At 40.3% G+C, this 17,759-nt stretch overlaps 2 protein-coding genes across 3 annotated transcripts; both read right to left on the minus strand.

The window, feature by feature from the left end:
- Window positions 1-11,825, minus strand: sf1 (splicing factor 1). Of its 2 annotated transcripts, none has more exons than XM_034130848.1 (12): window positions 11,420-11,825; window positions 9,780-9,911; window positions 7,923-7,998; window positions 5,042-5,194; window positions 4,658-4,747; window positions 4,362-4,545; window positions 3,655-3,770; window positions 3,413-3,520; window positions 3,122-3,317; window positions 2,784-3,042; window positions 1,759-1,923; window positions 1-1,271 (listed from the first exon to the last, which is right to left on the minus strand). In XM_034130848.1, exons 1-12 carry the CDS (start codon window positions 11,679-11,681, stop codon window positions 940-942), a joined length of 2,073 nt encoding a protein of 690 aa, XP_033986739.1. In that variant the 5' UTR covers window positions 11,682-11,825; the 3' UTR covers window positions 1-939. The 2 variants fall into 2 exon arrangements, with proteins under 2 accessions (XP_033986739.1, XP_033986738.1); XM_034130847.1 differs by having other exon boundaries at window positions 2,784-3,045.
- Window positions 11,826-12,716: 891 nt separating this feature from the next.
- rbm4.1 (RNA binding motif protein 4.1) lies at window positions 12,717-17,427 on the minus strand. Its single transcript, XM_034130859.1, has 3 exons — window positions 17,261-17,427; window positions 15,345-15,768; window positions 12,717-14,577 (listed from the first exon to the last, which is right to left on the minus strand). Exons 2-3 carry the CDS (start codon window positions 15,748-15,750, stop codon window positions 13,724-13,726), a joined length of 1,260 nt encoding a protein of 419 aa, XP_033986750.1. The 5' UTR covers window positions 15,751-15,768; window positions 17,261-17,427; the 3' UTR covers window positions 12,717-13,723.
- Between the last annotated feature and the right edge of the window lie 332 nt (window positions 17,428-17,759).

The following is a 17,759-nucleotide window of genomic DNA, read 5'->3' on the forward strand; positions in this document are numbered from 1 at the left end:
TGACAAAAAGGTGAAATGGATCAATTTAATGATAAACCAAGCAAGATTTCAACAGCTTTTCATTCAGGCTAGTGCCAGAAACACAAAAGACTGATTCCAGAAAAACAGAGTAAAACTAACATTTTTCTTCTCTAATAACTCGAGGGACAAAACTGATGTTTTTGTCCTTGCAGAAGCAACACAAACACTGCACACAGCTTCTTATCAGAGCAAGAGATGAAGAAAAACAAGGATATATCAGATTCTCAGCATTCAATGCTGAGAATAGTGCAGGGGTCAGAAGCTGCAGTATTTAGTCCCCCATTTCAAACTCAATGTCAAAACTGAGAAGCAGGCAAGTAAAGAAAAAACAATTAAAACCCTGGGAGTTTCTGGAAAAACAATCTGAGACAGTTACTACAAAAAGGTCATCTGACAGAACAAAGATACACTTCACATCTCGTTATTACAAAAATATTATTCTTATTCAACTCAAAGCCAACATGAGTAACATGACAGTATACATTTCAGAGTGATGTGTTTACAATGTGTCATGCAACTTCAATATATTAAATCCAATGATAGAGCAGGGTCTGAATTGAACATTTGAAGCGTTGTATTAACTTCCGTCTGGCTATTTGAGCAGTTTATTTGGTTATACAAGAGTTGTGACAAACTATGGGAGCAATGCAGAACGTGCTCGAGAGCAACAGTGTTTTTGTATGCACACAAGGGGCTTTATGTCAACACAAACTTTAAAAACGGGAAAAATAAGTCATTTACTAAAGTTACTCAACTTTACAAATGTAACGAACACAACCTTTCTTTGTTTCAGAGATGCCTTCACAATATCCAGGATCAATAAAAAATAAAGCACTGGTTATACTTTTTTCTGTGGGCGCACATCCACAATGTGCTGCAAGGAAATTCTTGTGGGAGGACGATTCTTCTGTGGCAGGGTTAATTCTGGGGGGGAGGAGGTGGGGGGGCAGGAGGCATGCCAAAGGGAGGCATGCCTGGTACCCCCATCCCCATCATGGTGACAAAGTTGGAAGGGTCCATTGGTGGCGGCGGTGGTGGGGGGGCGTACATCATTCCAGTTGAGCCTGGAGGCGGTGGGGGGGGAGGTGGAGGGGCGCCCGGGGGCAACGGGGGCTGGACGCCTGGGGGAGGCGGCACCATGGAGGGGGTTCCTATGGGTGGGGGGGGCTGGGCTCCGGAGGTTGCTGGCTGCTGGGGCTGCTGCCATGGAGGCAGGGTGCCGGTGCCAGGGCTGGACGTGGTGGTGGTATCTGCAGGGGGGGGGGGAGGGCAAGGGATGGTTAACTCTTTAAAGCCATCAAAATGTTCACTTTGTCATCTCACACTACAACACACACCTCATTAACACTGCATGGCTAAGCACGACTCACTTCTGATACCAGGTCCCATTTTGTTCCCCACTGCAAATAAGACCCTCTCAATGAGGGTGGGACTTCCAGTGAGTCGTACCATGCATTGGAAACTTGGCAACACACAACAAATGATACACTCATTGATCAATTAATATCGTGATATGTGGCTCCATTGTTTATAAGCTATCATGCTCATGTCTGCAGAAAACAGTGAACACTGCATTACTGGACACATGTGAATGCTGATGCCATCTAATTTGGGCAAAGAAGGTTTTTTCAGTCATGTGCAAAAAGATGAGCCAAATAGTATATATAATATCTGAATATTAGAACTGTGTTTGAAGTAGAGAAATATGGAATGGTTTCAATTTCAACGTGGTCTTACTCTGTTGCCAGGGTAGCTGCGTACTTGTTGCCATGCTGCTCGTTGGAGGGGGAGGTGGAGCCTGCTGTTGCCATGGTGGCAGAGGTCCAGAAGGAGGGGGAGGTGGCTGGTTGCTGGGGGGAGGAGGTGGGGGTGGCATCATGCCCATTGGAGGTGGCAGCAGACCTGCAATGAAACCAAAAGACAAACATTTATATCCTAGAATTTTTGTTTATTCTCATTTGAACACAACACACAGACTTTTGTTATCATTTATAAAGATGTTGATATTAAAAGCCAATAGACTTTATTAAAAAGCAGCTCTCCTTTGTGGAATTTCCAGACTGTCCAGGGCTGTGAGTTATGATGTTGTCTCAGGAACATAAGCTACTAAAGTAAAACCCATTTCCTGCCGCCCCTTAACATCATTTACCAACAGTCAGCTCTCTGGAGCTCCATTTTGACTGGATTTATTTCTCTAGAGGAGTCACCTGCGTTATTCAGTCATATAAATCCCATTTGAAGCATAGAGGTGGGTTATTTTTCTCCCAAACCTCAGTAATAGCCACAATAACCTGATATTTAGCTGATTCCTTGTTATCTAAATCTTCCCAGGAGTCATATCTATACTGATTGTGAAATGAGAAAAAAAAGGTAACGCCGTTAGGAGCCATGGAAGCATATCAAATGGTCTGATGTAATGTCAGCCAAAGGTGGTATTCTGTTTTTGAGCCTCTATGCTTTTACGATTTAACTTCCTGGCTGGTAGTGGCTCCTGATTGCAATGTACAAACAACTATCCCCTGATTACTGATTGCTCTTTAAGCATCTTTGATTTCCAAGTGAAGTTCTGATGGAGTAATGACTCTTTGAACCAAGAAGAATAATTCACTGTGACTCCCCTCAGGGAGGCTTGTGGCTTTACTTTGTGGTTCCTGTGGCTGTCCATGTTTTTATTCCCCACATTCCCCTATTGGGTTAATTTCATCCAACTAGAACTTGAGACAAGTTAAAAACTCCCCAACCTCATAAATGTCCACTCTTACCCATGGGATGTCCGTGACCCTGGCCCATGGGAGGCGGGGGAGGCTGCATCCAGGGGGGAGGCATGCCGTTGGGGTTTGGGGGCATTGGGGGGCCTCCCATGCTGGGCATTGGTGGAGGGTAGTGTTGGGGTCCTCCATGGCCACCATGGCCACCATGGCCACCATGGCCTACGTGACCTCCGTGACCTCCGTGACCTCCGTGCATGCCGTGGTAGTTCCTGTTTTCCGACGGACCGGAGTTCATCCAGGGAGGCCGGTTCTGCTGTAAACAAACACAGCAGGTTTAGACACTGTTCTGGAGAAACAGGACTTTGGAACCATGTGTGTTGCCAACTCACCGGTGGTGGCTGGTTGTTGTTTTGCCCTGAGGACCGAGGTCCTCCTCCATGGTTGTTGGAGTGTCCTCCACCTGATGAGGGGACCGGAGCCTCTCCTAGCTCAGCCATCAGGGACAGATACTCCTTGTCCATACGAGCCTTGTCCTGCGCTGACTGGGGAGGCTCTCCACCTGTCGCTCTGTGGGCAGCAAATGAGCTACACAAAGCAAACATTGTTACAAAAAAGTCCTAAAAAACACTTTTTTTTTTTTTGAACATTCCGTTTCCTTGAATTGCTGAACTGATCCTCACCTGGTGTACTTGCAGTCAGAGGAGATGTGGCCTGCTCCACCACACTTGGTACAGAGGGTGGTGTTGGTGATGCTGCGAGGCTCCGAGTTCTGCCAAGGACGGAGGATCCTATAGAAGAACACATTCTGTCTTCAGTGAGGCACTATAGCTAAATTCAGAATAATATACTTTTCACAAATGTTCCTTAACCAGGGCCCATAGTGTGCATAAAGCTCCACCACTGTCTGGCTTGTTGCACTGACCTGTTGTCGTCTTCCCTCAGTGTGCCGTTGAGTCTGGCCAGCTCCCTCAGCTGCATCTTCCGTAGGTCGTTCTGATCCTCAGGCGTCTCAATACCTTGCTTCAGAATGTTGCGTATCTGTGGACACACATTTATTATCATTCATATTTGTCCATATTGAATTCACAGAGCAATATAATGGTGCGGAAACATGGCTGTATAAATCGACCTGGGCCAGCGTTTGAGGCTAAAACGGCCTGACTCTCCAGTATGACAATACAAGAACCATCCAGTTTCTAAGGCCCATAAAGCAAGCACAACAACTTTTAGGAACGATTTAAAAAAAAGGGCTTCTCAAGTGTTTAAAAAAATAAAATAAAAATCATAATCGCTGATTTACAGCCCTATTGTTCTTAATGCTGGTCAATGGGAAAGGTTTTTTTTGGGCCTATTAACGTAAAGTGACAAAGGTTTTATTGTGTAACTGTTTGGCCACTAAGAAAATATACTTAAAGCCTGGATGACGTCCTGGGGGCTTGTGCAGGAATTAGTCCTTAACCAATGAAAGGAGTTAATCTCATTGGATTTTTGTCGAGGGGAACTACACTAACTTCCATCTTGGCCCAAAAAAGACCTTGTCCCTGCACAACACTATAAAGGTCACCCAAGAGCTGTCCATATATGAAACTTCCAATAGAGTATGACGCATCAATACAGTTTAAATCTGACCTGCTCCACAGCTTTCTTGACGTTCTCCATTGTGTTGGCGGTGACCAGGGCGTGCAGAGGCTCATCTTCTCCTGGCAGCATTTGCCCGTCCTTTCGGCCGACCTTCCCCTCCTTCACAGAGCCTTTTCCCCGGATCATGATCTTGGCGCAGCACTCCTTCTCAATGTTTTTCAGTGTATTACCACTGGAAACACAGACAAGGAAAAGGTCACTTCTAACTCTGCTGGCTGTTAACTTACTTGTTTATAGACAATGTCAAATAACTCAACATGATAATAATATTAAGAGTAACTTACCGTGGCCCGATAAGTAGACCAACAAAGTTGATTTCAGGGTATTCATCTTGGGGAATCATCACTTTGTCATTGACTCTAGTGGCTGGAGGTCTGCAGGAAGAAAATACGAAATAAACTATTTTTAAGAGAACAGTGGCAAAAAAAGGGAATAGTGCATACATGTTACATGCTGTTAAGATTACATTTCTTTTTAAGCACACTTGTCTACACAAGTGTGTAGACAAGAGTTGAATTTGAGGCTTCTGATTATTACAGTCATCATTTTAAAAAGATGCGTGGACTAATTGTTAGCCGAGTCAACTGCACCAGACACTCAAAACATGTGCCTTTTAATACGTTATTCATATTAACACAGACTGTGTGTATAGCTAAAAAAAAACCTACTTGTAATCTGCAGGAGGTTTGAAGTCTGGGTTGAGGCCAACCATCTCAGTGATGAGAGAGTGACGCTCCTCCTCAATCTTCTTCCGTGTGCGATACTCGCGTGTGTTTAACCGCTTGCCCTCGCTGTTGTAGATAGGCTCTGGAGAGGGAGACCTGAAAATGGCAGACAAAAGACAAGAAAGACATCATCAATACCTTTCTAGAAGTGGAGTTCTGCTATTAACAATCAAACAGGCTCGCTACAGCTAACTAAAACTCAAATCTTCATTAGGAACTTTGGATCAATGGGTACTGACAATTATAAAACTATGATGAATTCAAAAACATTGGAATTTTGGATCTACTGAGAGAATTCTCAGAAAGACTACGTGACTCATGGCCAGTGCAAGAGCAAACTCAAAAACGAAAAGAAAACTATGTAGGAACTCCGCACTGACATTTTTAAAGGCTAGAGTCCATTCTTTTATACAATTCAGGGTAAAAAGGGGCAACCAAAGATGTATAGTGGTATTTAACCCAGTATACCAGGGGAGCCTCAACCACAAAGAAAAAAAAACAATGACATGGCCATAACTAAACCTGTATACAGGAGTGTTGGCTTACAAGAAAGGAAAGTTGGGAGGTAAGAAAAAGAAACCAAAGCAAAATGTGCAATCCTAAACAGAAACGATGGCTTTGGGAGTTGCTCGGTGTTGGCGTGGCGGAAGAGGTCCGTACCTCCCCTTGGATGCTGAAAACCTGTGTTGCTGCGTTAAGGAGGCTCTGTGCTTGAAAAAGGGTTAGGTTGATGTGGGGTAATTTGGGTTAGAGAAAAGGAATTAAGATTAGATATCCCCCTTTTCCTATGCTCTCCCATCAGAGAGCCACATTTGTGTCCATGTGATGTGAAGAGTGAGAAAAAAAATATTGGTTTTCCTTTTAATGCTTCAAACTTCCAACAGTGACAACCTGAAACACCCCCAGTTGGTTCTGTCACATACGTTTGGGGAATGGTTTATAAGAGAGCGGCAGCTCTGCAATCAGCTTTTTGCTTGCTGTGGAAATGTCTGATTATGAAGAGAAACTCTACAAAGTGAACAGGCAGCAGGGACTCTAGCTAACAAAAAGTCAACTTCACACACTCTTCAGAGCCAAAGCCACATCCTGCGGGATCAGATCCTTATGGAAACTATGTTATAAGCTGGCCTCTGCTTTTGCAGTTTTCTTCCAGACCTAAAGAGTCCAGAGGGAAAACTGGAACATGTCCCTTTACCCCCTGGGTGGAAATGTTTAAAACCACGTTACGGGAAAACCACAGATGACCAGCTACATACAATTAGTTCAATTTAATCCAAACACTATTAATTAATGATATATTATCATGTACGCTACAGGCCATGAGTTCAATTACCACTTGCAAAAAGTTATATAATATCCAGTAAGTAAAAAAAACGGAAAAGGCAATATCAATTTGTGTGAGAGCCACAAAGCCAATTCATCTGAGCTGAATATCAGACTTTGAAGGTAAAAATGATGTAAACGGTATAATCAATAAAAAAAAAATACGTTTTTGTAAAGAGTAAGGTGTTTTGACCCAAACCTGTTTCAGAGGAAAATCTTTAAACATTATGAATTATTATTCATATATTCACACAGCATTCTACATCAGACACATAAAACAAGCAGAGGGTGAAAACATGTTGATTAAATACTAGAAGGCTAACTAGGAAGCAGACAAAACTGTCAAGTTAAATGAGAAATAATCCACTAAAAATGTGTAAATATTCACATTGTATTGGTTCTACTAAGAAATGCCGATTTAAGCTCAGTTAAAATAAATCTCAATTTATATTGACCTATATTCGGTGGGTTGCCAGAGCATTCATACCCCCTAGCTCCCTTATTCATTACAATACTATTTTTTTATTAAATCGATTGTGTTTAATCCAAGATTGAAACTGTGTTTTTTTATTACATCATAATGAAACACTTTATTCCTAAAAATTGGTTTGACTAAAAAATAAATGTAGAAAATGATGGTTCTTTTTACTTCAGTTCAAGAAAACAAGGTTCAATTGAAAAACTCAGAAAAAATTAAAAGTGGACGTTGGAATTTACTTTAGTTTCTGCAGTCGATTGAGCAAAAATATTAGTTCATATAAGTTTGCACTTTAGCCAATCATTAAAGGTGGGGTAGGTAAGTTTGAGAAACCAGCTCGAGATCGCTAGAATTTGAAAATACACAACCGGAGAAAATCTGCCACTTCTTTATAGAGCCCCTCTTCCAACACACACGAACATGACCAATGAGGGCAGAGATAAGTTTGTGCACAGATGGAAGGCTGACAGGCAGGTAGGCAATCCAGTTATTTTAGCCGGGCCGGCTAAAATGATTGGTCGTGCTTTTTACAGTACTACAGCTTCCACAGATGACTTTTTTTTATGGATTTTTTGTCAAAGCACTTAAGATATTCATTGCTATCGGGATGTTAAGAGCATTCCATGGAATATAACAAAAAGTGTATCTCGAGCCGGTTTCTCAAACTTACCTACCCCACCTTTAAGAGTTCATATTTCTTAATCAAAAGTTTAATTCAATTAAAGTGTTCACTGAATTTGATAAATTGAAGAAAAAAATGTAATAGATTGAGTTTCATTTTGATGTAATTGCGAACATGGTCTCATTATTTTTTTTGCAAAAAAATGCATACACCTATATTTATTAATTATCCTATATGTTTAGGCTCTGTGACTATACATCTGCAATCTAATGCTACAATGAGATCTGAGATTTAGGCTAGATAGATAGATAGATAGATATACTGAAAATCAACATCTGTCTTCCAAAAAGTCAAGAAGGTAGAGAAAATGTTACTGTTCATGGGTTTAAACTTTTTCCGACCTGTCCTCAGGGTTAACAGGGATTCCCAGGTCTCCTGTACGCAGTTTACGAGTCTGGTCTTCAATCTGCAGTTGGACTGGAAGAATTCAGGTTAGGAAAGAAAAACAAGGATGGAGAGAAATGTGGTTACCATAACAACATCAGAGAGACAATGCTCTGCACATTAGAGCAATGTCTCATACAATACTGAGGTTAAGACAAATGGTGAGTCTGTTAAATAAAAGGAGATCAAATGAACATCTTGTGAGACTCTCGCACACTTAAGTCCTATCTGAGAACAGCAAAGGAACACATTTGCGAATATGTTCTAGAGATAATTTATATTAGCATAAACCAAACATACTTTTGCTCAGAAAATGATAACGTGGTAACATATCAGTAAATGTCTAGACCATGGTTCCTTATGCCAAATATATGCCAAATATATCAATATCTTTAATATTTCAAACCTAAGCGCACAGGGGCTTCACATTCTGAAATGTCAACACAGGCTTTGGCATTTTAAGGACACGTCAGGTCTAGAATATCACTGATTGGTCTGTTTGTTTTGCATGTTCAACAATAAATAAAAAGGTGATCATAGTCACTCTTTGCACTCCACAGATCTTACAATGAGGGGCAGCAGTGACAGAGGAAATTATTACATTTAGTACGCAATGAAATAAATCAGTCATCCCATGCACATTATGAAGCTGCAATGAAACCCCCCCATACACAGAGATTCACTGGTCCCTGAAACAATTACTTTTGATTATAGAGATGAATACAGGGCCTGTGAATGGTGGATCACAGCAATGTCATCTTAAAACGCTTCCCTTGGATTGTTTAAGGGGGTCTACTGAATGAGCAAAGGAAACGATAAGTGTGACCAACAGAAGGCGGGCACAAATGAATGTCTACATACCAAGGAAGAACAACCATTACCAATGAGTGTACAGAATCAATAACAATGTCAGTTATTGACAAAAAAAGGATTCATCTGCTTCAGAACACCCCGCTGAGGGCATGTGAAGGCAGTATTTTGGTGCCACAGTGCTGCTGGAAGGCATTTGTGGTTAAAAACTTTTTTTTTTTTTTTAAATAATTAGTTTTTTGTTAAGGCCACAATCAGAACAACTGATCCCAATGTGCATGCCCACTAAATCAATTAGATTAAATTATAATTAAAACCGGTTTGATTAAATTGCCATTGAAGCAGCATTGCTCACACTTAGACCAATATAAACAGAAGCACATTTTGTCATGTTAGGACATTATGAGTTACGCCTCCATGCACAGGAACAATACTGATGATGTGTAGGGGATCAGGCAAGACAGTGAGTAGCAACCTGCAGCTCTGGACAGATATCAGCAAGCAGTGGTGTTCAATCATTTATCTCAAACTCTTCTTGCTAATGGGTGCCCAATGGTATGCAAACCATAAGACCACAGAAACATTTTCCACAGCGGAATCATTTTACTTCCAATAAAGAGAAATAACCATAATTAAAACCTTACATCATCAAGTTATAATCATTACTCATTGGAAATGATTGCATTGTCTCAACAGTTGGAGCAAAATTAGACATTTCCCATTTTGTGTAACATATTAATGTCACAGTCAAATGCATTGAAAAATATTACAAGCTTGTAGTTAGTAATGCATGTTGTGGGTGCCTTCAGAGAGCTCTAACTGTTGGGAATTCAGCAAACAGGACATAAATGTAACATTAATACTGGTATGCAGCATGTCAGAAACTTAAATCTCAAACAGATGTAATAGATGAGACATTATGAAACAAACTGCATTAATAGTTACAATATGATACAACCTTAATTATCAAGTTATTTCTGTCTTTATTTAAATAAAATATTTACCTATGTAGGCTCTCTCCTGATCGCGGGTCAGTCCAGGGGGAATAACAGTGGGCATGCCCGGAATGACTGTCTTCTGATCAGGTGTCTCGCTGCTCCAGCGACTCTTCTTCCTGGATTTCTTCAGATTGAAATCTACCAAGAGACACAGGAATTATACGTCTTGACAGTAGCTTCATGCATGAGGTACAGGTTGTAAATCGATCCAAGTGCCACCTTACTTATATATAGAAATAGACTCAGACGTAGCCATGAGAAGCTGGACTAAATAGCAAAGTTAACAATAAAGCCAACTCAGCCATTGACAACGGTTTACATGACTAACATTAGTGTTTTATAAGTTTGGCATGACATGTTTTCGATAAAGCAAGTTGGACAAAAACGTGTACTACTGAGACCTTGTTAATGGGGCAAAATTGTACGTCTTAACATGTCATCAAATGTCTTAAGATGTGTGTATGTATTAGTATTGTATGATTCTGATTAAGGTGTTTAAATTCGTGTTACCATTTAGGTTTCTGAGGGGAAACCGTGTTAAATGTTGATTAGCAAAAAACGTTTGAGATTATACAGCATAAGTAGGGCTGTGCAATTAATCGTATTTTAATCGCAATTACGATTTTGGCCTGCCACAATTACGAAAACAACATAATCGAAAAAAACAATTATTTTGCTTTGCTAGGTTGTGACAGTGCACTGCAACATATTTGATCTAATTTATTTTAGTCTCATTTATTTGTATTTATCATATTTATATATGTTTAGTAGCTTGGGCAAGTGCGCTCCAAAAATATTTGTTGATCTTGTTTATTGGTATTTATTATTTTGATATTATTTATTTAAAATGTATCATTTATTTTATTTATTGTTTTTTCAGTTGAATTATACGTTCAAGGTAATCAACAGTTAAAAATATACTGTTCAAATTATTATTTGTATTTGTTTTAAAGTTCAATAAATGGATTTTTTCAAAGTCAATGAATAATCGTATTTAATAATCGTGATATCAATTATTGACCCAAATAATCGTGATTATGATTTTTGCCATAATCGCACAGCCCTAAGCATAAGTATAACCAAAACATCTCCACAATAAATAAAAAAGGCCACATGATCACACTCAGCCCCGTTCCTAAACACCAATAGGGATGGGTATGGTCACGCCAACCAATAGCATGAAAGCTTGGTCCGATCAGCTTAAAACGTTCAAAACGTTTCCCTGGTCTAAGTTGTAAACATTTGACATATTAACGTGGATGCAAGGCTAATAGTTTAGTCCAATCAGTATTCTATATGCGTCAATAACAAAACAGCGTTAAAACACTGCGTAGCAAGGTAACGTCTCCCTTGCCGTAATGTTACACATGGCGTTACGTTTCTTTATTTACCTTGCGTGTATAATGGATGATCAACAAAAGCTGTTGAATGGGAACATGTTAACACTTGCAAGTGAGCTAAAGTGTTAGCAAATGCACGTAGACGTAAACTATTGTCTTTATTTAGTCATAGTTAGCAGTACTGTCGCGATTTTGCGCCGTGGCTTCATGTTGGGCCTTGTTAAATAGCCACATTAGCTAACAGGCTAGCGGTAACTCATGCCGCATTAAGGAGTTCTAATGCTAGCAGACGTTAGGTGAAGTTACCTGCTTTGGACATTCCGCCTCCCGCAGTTGGTTGCTGTTGGGCCTGGGGCGAAAAACTTGTCACCGGATTGAACTGATGTGGTTGCGGAAAAGCTGCAGTGGGCATGGGTGGTTGAAAAGCTTGTATAGAAGGAAAGGGTGCAGGAGGCCCCGGTGTTGGCATCAACCCGTTCCCCGCACCAGGCCCAGCCTCAAATCCTCGTTTAGCGCCAATACTGGGGTGCAACTTCCCTAAAGGAGTTGCGTTTGCGCCCGTAGCCATTTTCGGTGTCCTCAAATAGCGTAGTCTCCGTCCAACTCCAGTCGACTCAAGTATAAAGTCGTTTAAATTAAGAAAATAACTACCAGTATTGTCTTCAATCCACCTTCACATTACTTTAATCAAAATGGCGCCCAACGGAAAACCACAAAGGATGATCCTATGGACCAAGGAGGATGTGCTGTCGTAAAAATGCAATCCTATTGGCCAGAACAAGCCCCTCCTCTTCGGCCTTGTGAAAAGTCTTATTTGTTACTCTAGTTCTTAAAACGGATTGGTTCTTATGAGTATCGATCCCGTTATGACACTTAACATGAATTATAAATTATTACTACCAAGTATGCACTCGTATTAACTTGTTCTTGAAGGTATTCTCTGCCTTTACATTATTTCATGGCACTTTATTTACAAACACAAGAAATATTGTATATTACAATTGTTGATTAGAACCTGGTATCTTGTAGCAAAGCATGACTGACAGAATATTGGCTTTAGACCTCTAAATAAGCATGCACAGTTAACATCTGAAAGTATCGGGCAATATGAATTCAGTAATGGATATTCAGTCTAATGTTGCAAGACCTTACATCTGACTCTGAATGTGTTGTACATGCACAATAATACCTACTGTATGACATGTCATGTCACCCTAATATAGCATGTCGTTATGTCTTCAAACACGCATTGATAAGGTCAATATGCTGGGAAGGTCATGTGTGGCATTTATTTTCCTTAATTTGTTTCACTAAGCAGAGATCTGTACTAGTACAAAGCCTGTTCCACATACCGTGGGTATCTTGGAGTTATCTGGTTTAACTAACCCTAATCCCGAACATATCCTGCTCCGGAGCAGGTTAGGTGTTCAGCATAAATTACCATGGAGATTAACCCCGGTAAGAAGTGAACCAGCGTTGTTGGACCGAAAACCCAGAGTTAACCCTGAAGTTACCTCGCTAACCCCAAATCTTGCTTCGTAGTACAGGCCTTTGGTTTGACAGATGACTCGGCACAACAAACATACAGTTCAAAGTTTTCAGGCTTTAGAGAAACTGATTTTATTTGTATCCTCTTCATTAGAAATCGAAACAAACAGCATAGACATTTGAGGTCATAGTCATTATGAAACTCAACAACATGTGTTTTAAGTTGCGAAGCCTCATACTTATCACAGCAATTAAAATCTATTATCTATTATCTATAATGAAAGTAATGCACCTACCGATAAAAACATCACAATGCAGATGGATATAAAGTTCAACTTAATTTCACAAAATGTTTGATATAACCCAAATAAAAAAAGTCTAACCATTTTTTTGTGTGCAGGTCTATATTTGGTACAGGTGTGACATTTAAGCCCACAGGTTAAACAACGTAAGTGGGGAAGCATACAGTATTCAATTTTGTTTTCGCATTGCTTCACATATCTAATAACAATGAACTCGCACAAACAGTCAAAGTAAAATGGTAAAATACTAGATTTTGCTGAAAAAAAACAACAAACTCAATTAGTGAAACTAAGGTTCCCTTTAAAACATGCACCATGCACTCATTTCATTTGCTTCTATTAACAGAGTCTAAATAGTGTATAAACATATAGCTACTTTGAGAGGGGCAAAAATGCAGTTCTTCTAGTCTCTTGAATAGACGTCCAACACAAGTTAAATTAACCTAGTATCGGCACTTAGGCTAAGCCGGCACTTAGGCTAAGCCTGAGCTGCACCAAAACCAAAACAAGTAAAAAGGACAATGACAGGTGTCAACAGAGCATTATTTTTACTGCATTTCAAAGTACCTGGAATGAGATCATAGCATGTGAGGGCAGATAACCATCCACATTGGAATCTACTCGTTGACTATTATGGTTTGTAAACTGTATAGTCATCTTACTACTGAAACGCTTTACATACAAAGAGGGCGGATTTTTGCCTTTGATATTACAAATGACAAGTAATGTTTACTTTACATTTTCAGTGATTCCAATGGCACTTAGGCTATCCTACCCACTAAATGTCAGACAGCTCGCACCTGGCTGTATTGGACAAGGATTAGTATGCATATCGTGCCCGATCGGCACCGGGATCCCGCAGATGGTCATAGGTAGAACTTCTTGGTAGGGCGGGGACCGGAGAAAGGCGTGAACGCTCATATGCATATCCACCTGCCTCGACAGGGATTCTCCGAATCGGACTCCGGTCACGTGCGTAGTATGCGGAGACTGGGGCTGGTGGATGAGGGAGGGGAGGACACTCGTATGGGTCGAGGCTAGAGGGGGGCAGACGTTCCCGCATTAACGCTGTGGAAGGCGTGGATGGAGCTGGCAACGGGACAGTGCGACGTTCCTCGAAATAACTGCCGCCATAAGAATTGACCCTGTACCTCTCGTAGTAGTCCACAACCCCGTACGGATCCCTTTCGTCGTAAGGCGACCGCCGCATCGGGTAGGGTGGTACCGCGCCATAGACCGAGCCGTTGCTCCTGTATGTCGCCTCACTGCCATACATCCGAGCCATGCTATGTTCAGGAACAGCGCTTATGCCATAATCTGGATGCGGCCCGTATCTCATTGCACTCTCGTAGTCCGAACCCCTTCCGTACCCTGCCATGCTGCTGCTGTGACCAGAACCCCGGGAATAACCATGCACAGGAGCATAGCCGCCAGCATAATCTGGATCGCCACTGAAGTCCGGATAACCCCGATTGTGAGCACGCCCGCCAAATCTCGAAGTATCGTATCCATCAGACTTTGGCTCTGAGCCGTTTCTGTGGTATCCGTTTTGGTCTAGAGGGCATTCTTTGGACCAGTGGCCTTCCTGCCCGCAACGATAACAACCCGATCTGTCTCCCATTCCCGGCGCAGTACGCAGGCGGCTAGTCGAAAGCTTCACGCTCATCAGTTTGCCTTAAAAAGAAAAGACTCAATAAAGACTTATGCCAGCATTTATTTAAAATATATATATTAGACATTTCCTGCCTGGCAAACAAAGTCTCCTAATCCTAGTCAGTCATAAAGCTTGTAAAATATTGTAATTAAAGCTGAAATCCGTAACTTTTCACACATTCTTACCCCCTTGCAATGGCGAAAGGGAACTTTAAAAAAGCATCTTGTTATAATGGAAGGTTAAATGTTAGATTGCTATTTGAATCAGCTAGTGCTAAAACACAGCTCAAAGGATTCTTTCCATGTCTGGGTAGCTAAGAGTGTCCATGTGACAAAGATTTAATCATATGCATGTGCAACCGGAAATCAATGACACCGCGGTCAAACGTGACTTGTGTGCGGAAGCCAAATAAGGGAAAACAGGACCGCACGCTCATCTGTTCTAGTATTCACCCGGCCCTTAATGGGCCTATGCCATTGAGTTTGATTTGTAAAAATACAGATATGCTTTGTTATTCATTACTTGCATTAACATCCAGTAAAGAGGTGATTCTACAAGGCAATCGTAAATTCCAGTAGGTGCCCACGTGTTTTACAACAATCGAGCATTACGGATGCCAGCTTTAAAATAAAAAGCGTGACCATACTTTCTTCAACTTCTCTTCCTTTTTCACTCTTCACTTACCTGTGGGTATGTTCGTAACTTACCTATCAATTCACACATTGAAATATTCTTGATACTACATATATATGGTTAAATCCCCATTAATCCCATCCCAAGAGTTCACCTTTAAAAGCTGTGTTGTCTAAATGATTAATGACTTCCAAGGCATCCTCCATCCGGTCCATGTGAACAAAAGCATAGTTTTTTACTATGTCACACTCTAACACAGAGCCAAACTCTTCAAACTTGGCCCTCAACTCCTGGTTGGTACAGGCAATGTTGCCAACATGTAGTTTAGTGGATCCTCTTGACTTGCCACGGCTCATCTCTACATTCATGGGCTGGCCATTTAGCTCATAATGGTGGAGGTTGCTGATGGCTTCTTCCGCCTCCGCTTTGTCATCCATGTGCACAAAGCCGTAGTTCTTGACAATACTGCATTCTCCAATCTTGCCATATTGGGAGAAGAGAGAGCGAAGTTCTTCCGATGTTGTGTCTGGTGACAAGTTCCCGATGAATATTTTCACCATCGTGGAGCTCCCACGTCACTAAGGGTAAGGGAGAATAAGATATCAAGGTCACTGGTATCACAATTATATTTACTTTGACATTGACCAATTGATTTAACCTAAATCAAATGATAATTAATCATACTAACTAGACCATCACAAGATGAACTTTGACAACAATGAATGCTCAATGGATATATACAGATAATTTTTGTTCGTCAAGACATATTTTGTGGGTCAGTTTTGTTTAACCAATGTTAATGGCATATTATTATATCTATGCTATTAACATTGGTTGCAAAACAAAAGAATATTATGTTAGTAGTAAACGTGCACCGCCTCTATTACTGTACCCAGTGGTGTAAAGTAACTAAGTACATATACTCAAGTTCTTTACTTAAGTACAATTCCGTGTATATTCCATGTGTAACATCTGTGCATCTTCTTATTCCGTTGCTGCCCGGACACATGAATTTAATAAATGTCCATCTTATCTTAACTTATTTTATTTGAGGTACTTTACTCGAGTATCTCCATTTTCCGCTACTTTGTACTGCAACACCACTATACTTCAGAATGTTGTACTTTTACTCCACTACATTTATTTAATACCTTAAGTTACTTTACAGATTTTGATTAATGCTATAAAACATAATCAACACTTAAATAAGACTTTACTTAACACTGGACTAAATTCACAAACTACCCAGCAGTAAATAAAACAATAAAAAAAAGTTCCACCTTTACCAGCTATAATAAACGTATTAATGCATCCATAATTAAAATCAGAACATATTTGTTTATATATCTCGAAATTGGCCATCTGAATAATGAGTTATTTTACTTTTGGTAAATTAAGTATAATACTTTTACTTTAGTAACATTTTGAATACAGGACTTTCAATTGTAACAGAGTATTACTACACTCTGGTACTTTTGCTTTAGATCTTCCACCTCTGACTGTATCCAGTTCTCTTCATATATCCATGGTTCAGGGCCCCAGCTGTGAGTTCAATGCTTTATGAAAAAGTGCATATCCTCAAAAGAAGAATTATTAGTAAATATGTTCGTCTGCAGAACACAGAGTGTGGATTTGCATTGCTTATCTCTTGCTTGTATAGAAAGGCCTACCTTTCTAGCTCTGAAATTACTCCACAAAAGGGACACTACACATCTCTCCCATTCACAGCAAACCGTGTATCTGCAGCTTCTTTCGTTAGCTGCTAATGATGCTAGCCGATTTATAAACATTGTGGCATAAAATGTATTCCGTAGAACGCTAGCTAAATCATCGTATTTGATTTAAATCGTAAGCAAGGCTTTTTAACATGCAGTTTTAACCAAATGTCTTGTCTAAAAACGTGGTAGGTTAAACGTTAGTCCGTAAACTAGCTTAGCGTATCCATACATTTTACAAAACACGCATTTGATACCACTGTTTGGCCTAGCTAGCGTCAGTCCGTGCATTGGACAGTTTTGATTACAAAGAAGCCTTTAGATAACGTTCAATATGTGATGTTTACATTCTTACCGATTTAAAACTGCGATGAGCGTCTCTTCCCTCGGAGAATGAATGACGATTGAACCCTTTACGACTGACTGACGTTAGCAGTTCATGAGCAAGCAAACACCATAGCAGGAGCAGGCAGCTAACTCTGCTAGCACCTTAACCTTCTTAGGAGAGACTATCGTTACAGCGCCAAATGGTACGCCATCATGTTGATATGAGACAGAAACTTTTTTTGTTTTAAATATTGGAGTGAAAATAATAAAAACGCAAACAAGTAAATCACATATCACTAGTATTGTGATAACCCTATAATTCCCTTTATAAATGTAAATAAAAACGGTTTATCTTCTAATACTTGACAGAACAGCCCCTTGTTTAAGAAAAGCAGCCCATAATCAGTTTTATATTAACAATTTTTTTTTAGCCTACCCTCTGAGGGTCCTAAAACCCAGGCTGGTTAACATTCATGTAAATGTTGCATTGTTTTTACTCTGGTCCGACATTAATATACCCAATGGTT

Source organism: Trematomus bernacchii, unplaced genomic scaffold (genome assembly GCF_902827165.1).
Source record: "Trematomus bernacchii unplaced genomic scaffold, fTreBer1.1, whole genome shotgun sequence".
In the NCBI taxonomy this organism is placed as follows: Eukaryota; Metazoa; Chordata; class Actinopteri; order Perciformes; family Nototheniidae; genus Trematomus; species Trematomus bernacchii.

Coding starts and splice junctions, on each gene's coding strand:
- sf1 (XM_034130847.1), bottom strand. CDS start 11,681: ATGGCTACGGGCGCAAACGCAACTCCTTTAGGGAAGTTGCACCCCAGT. Junction 3,771..4,361: donor TCAAGAAAGCTGTGGAGCAG/GTCAGATTTAAA, acceptor GTGTGTCCACAG/ATACGCAACATTCTGAAGCA. Junction 3,046..3,121: donor ACAACAACCAGCCACCACCG/GTGAGTTGGCAA, acceptor GTTTGTTTACAG/CAGAACCGGCCTCCCTGGAT.
- rbm4.1 (XM_034130859.1), bottom strand. CDS start 15,750: ATGGTGAAAATATTCATCGGGAACTTGTCACCAGACACAACATCGGAA. Junction 14,578..15,344: donor AGACAACACAGCTTTTAAAG/GTGAACTCTTGG, acceptor TTTCTTTTTAAG/GCAAACTGATGAGCGTGAAG.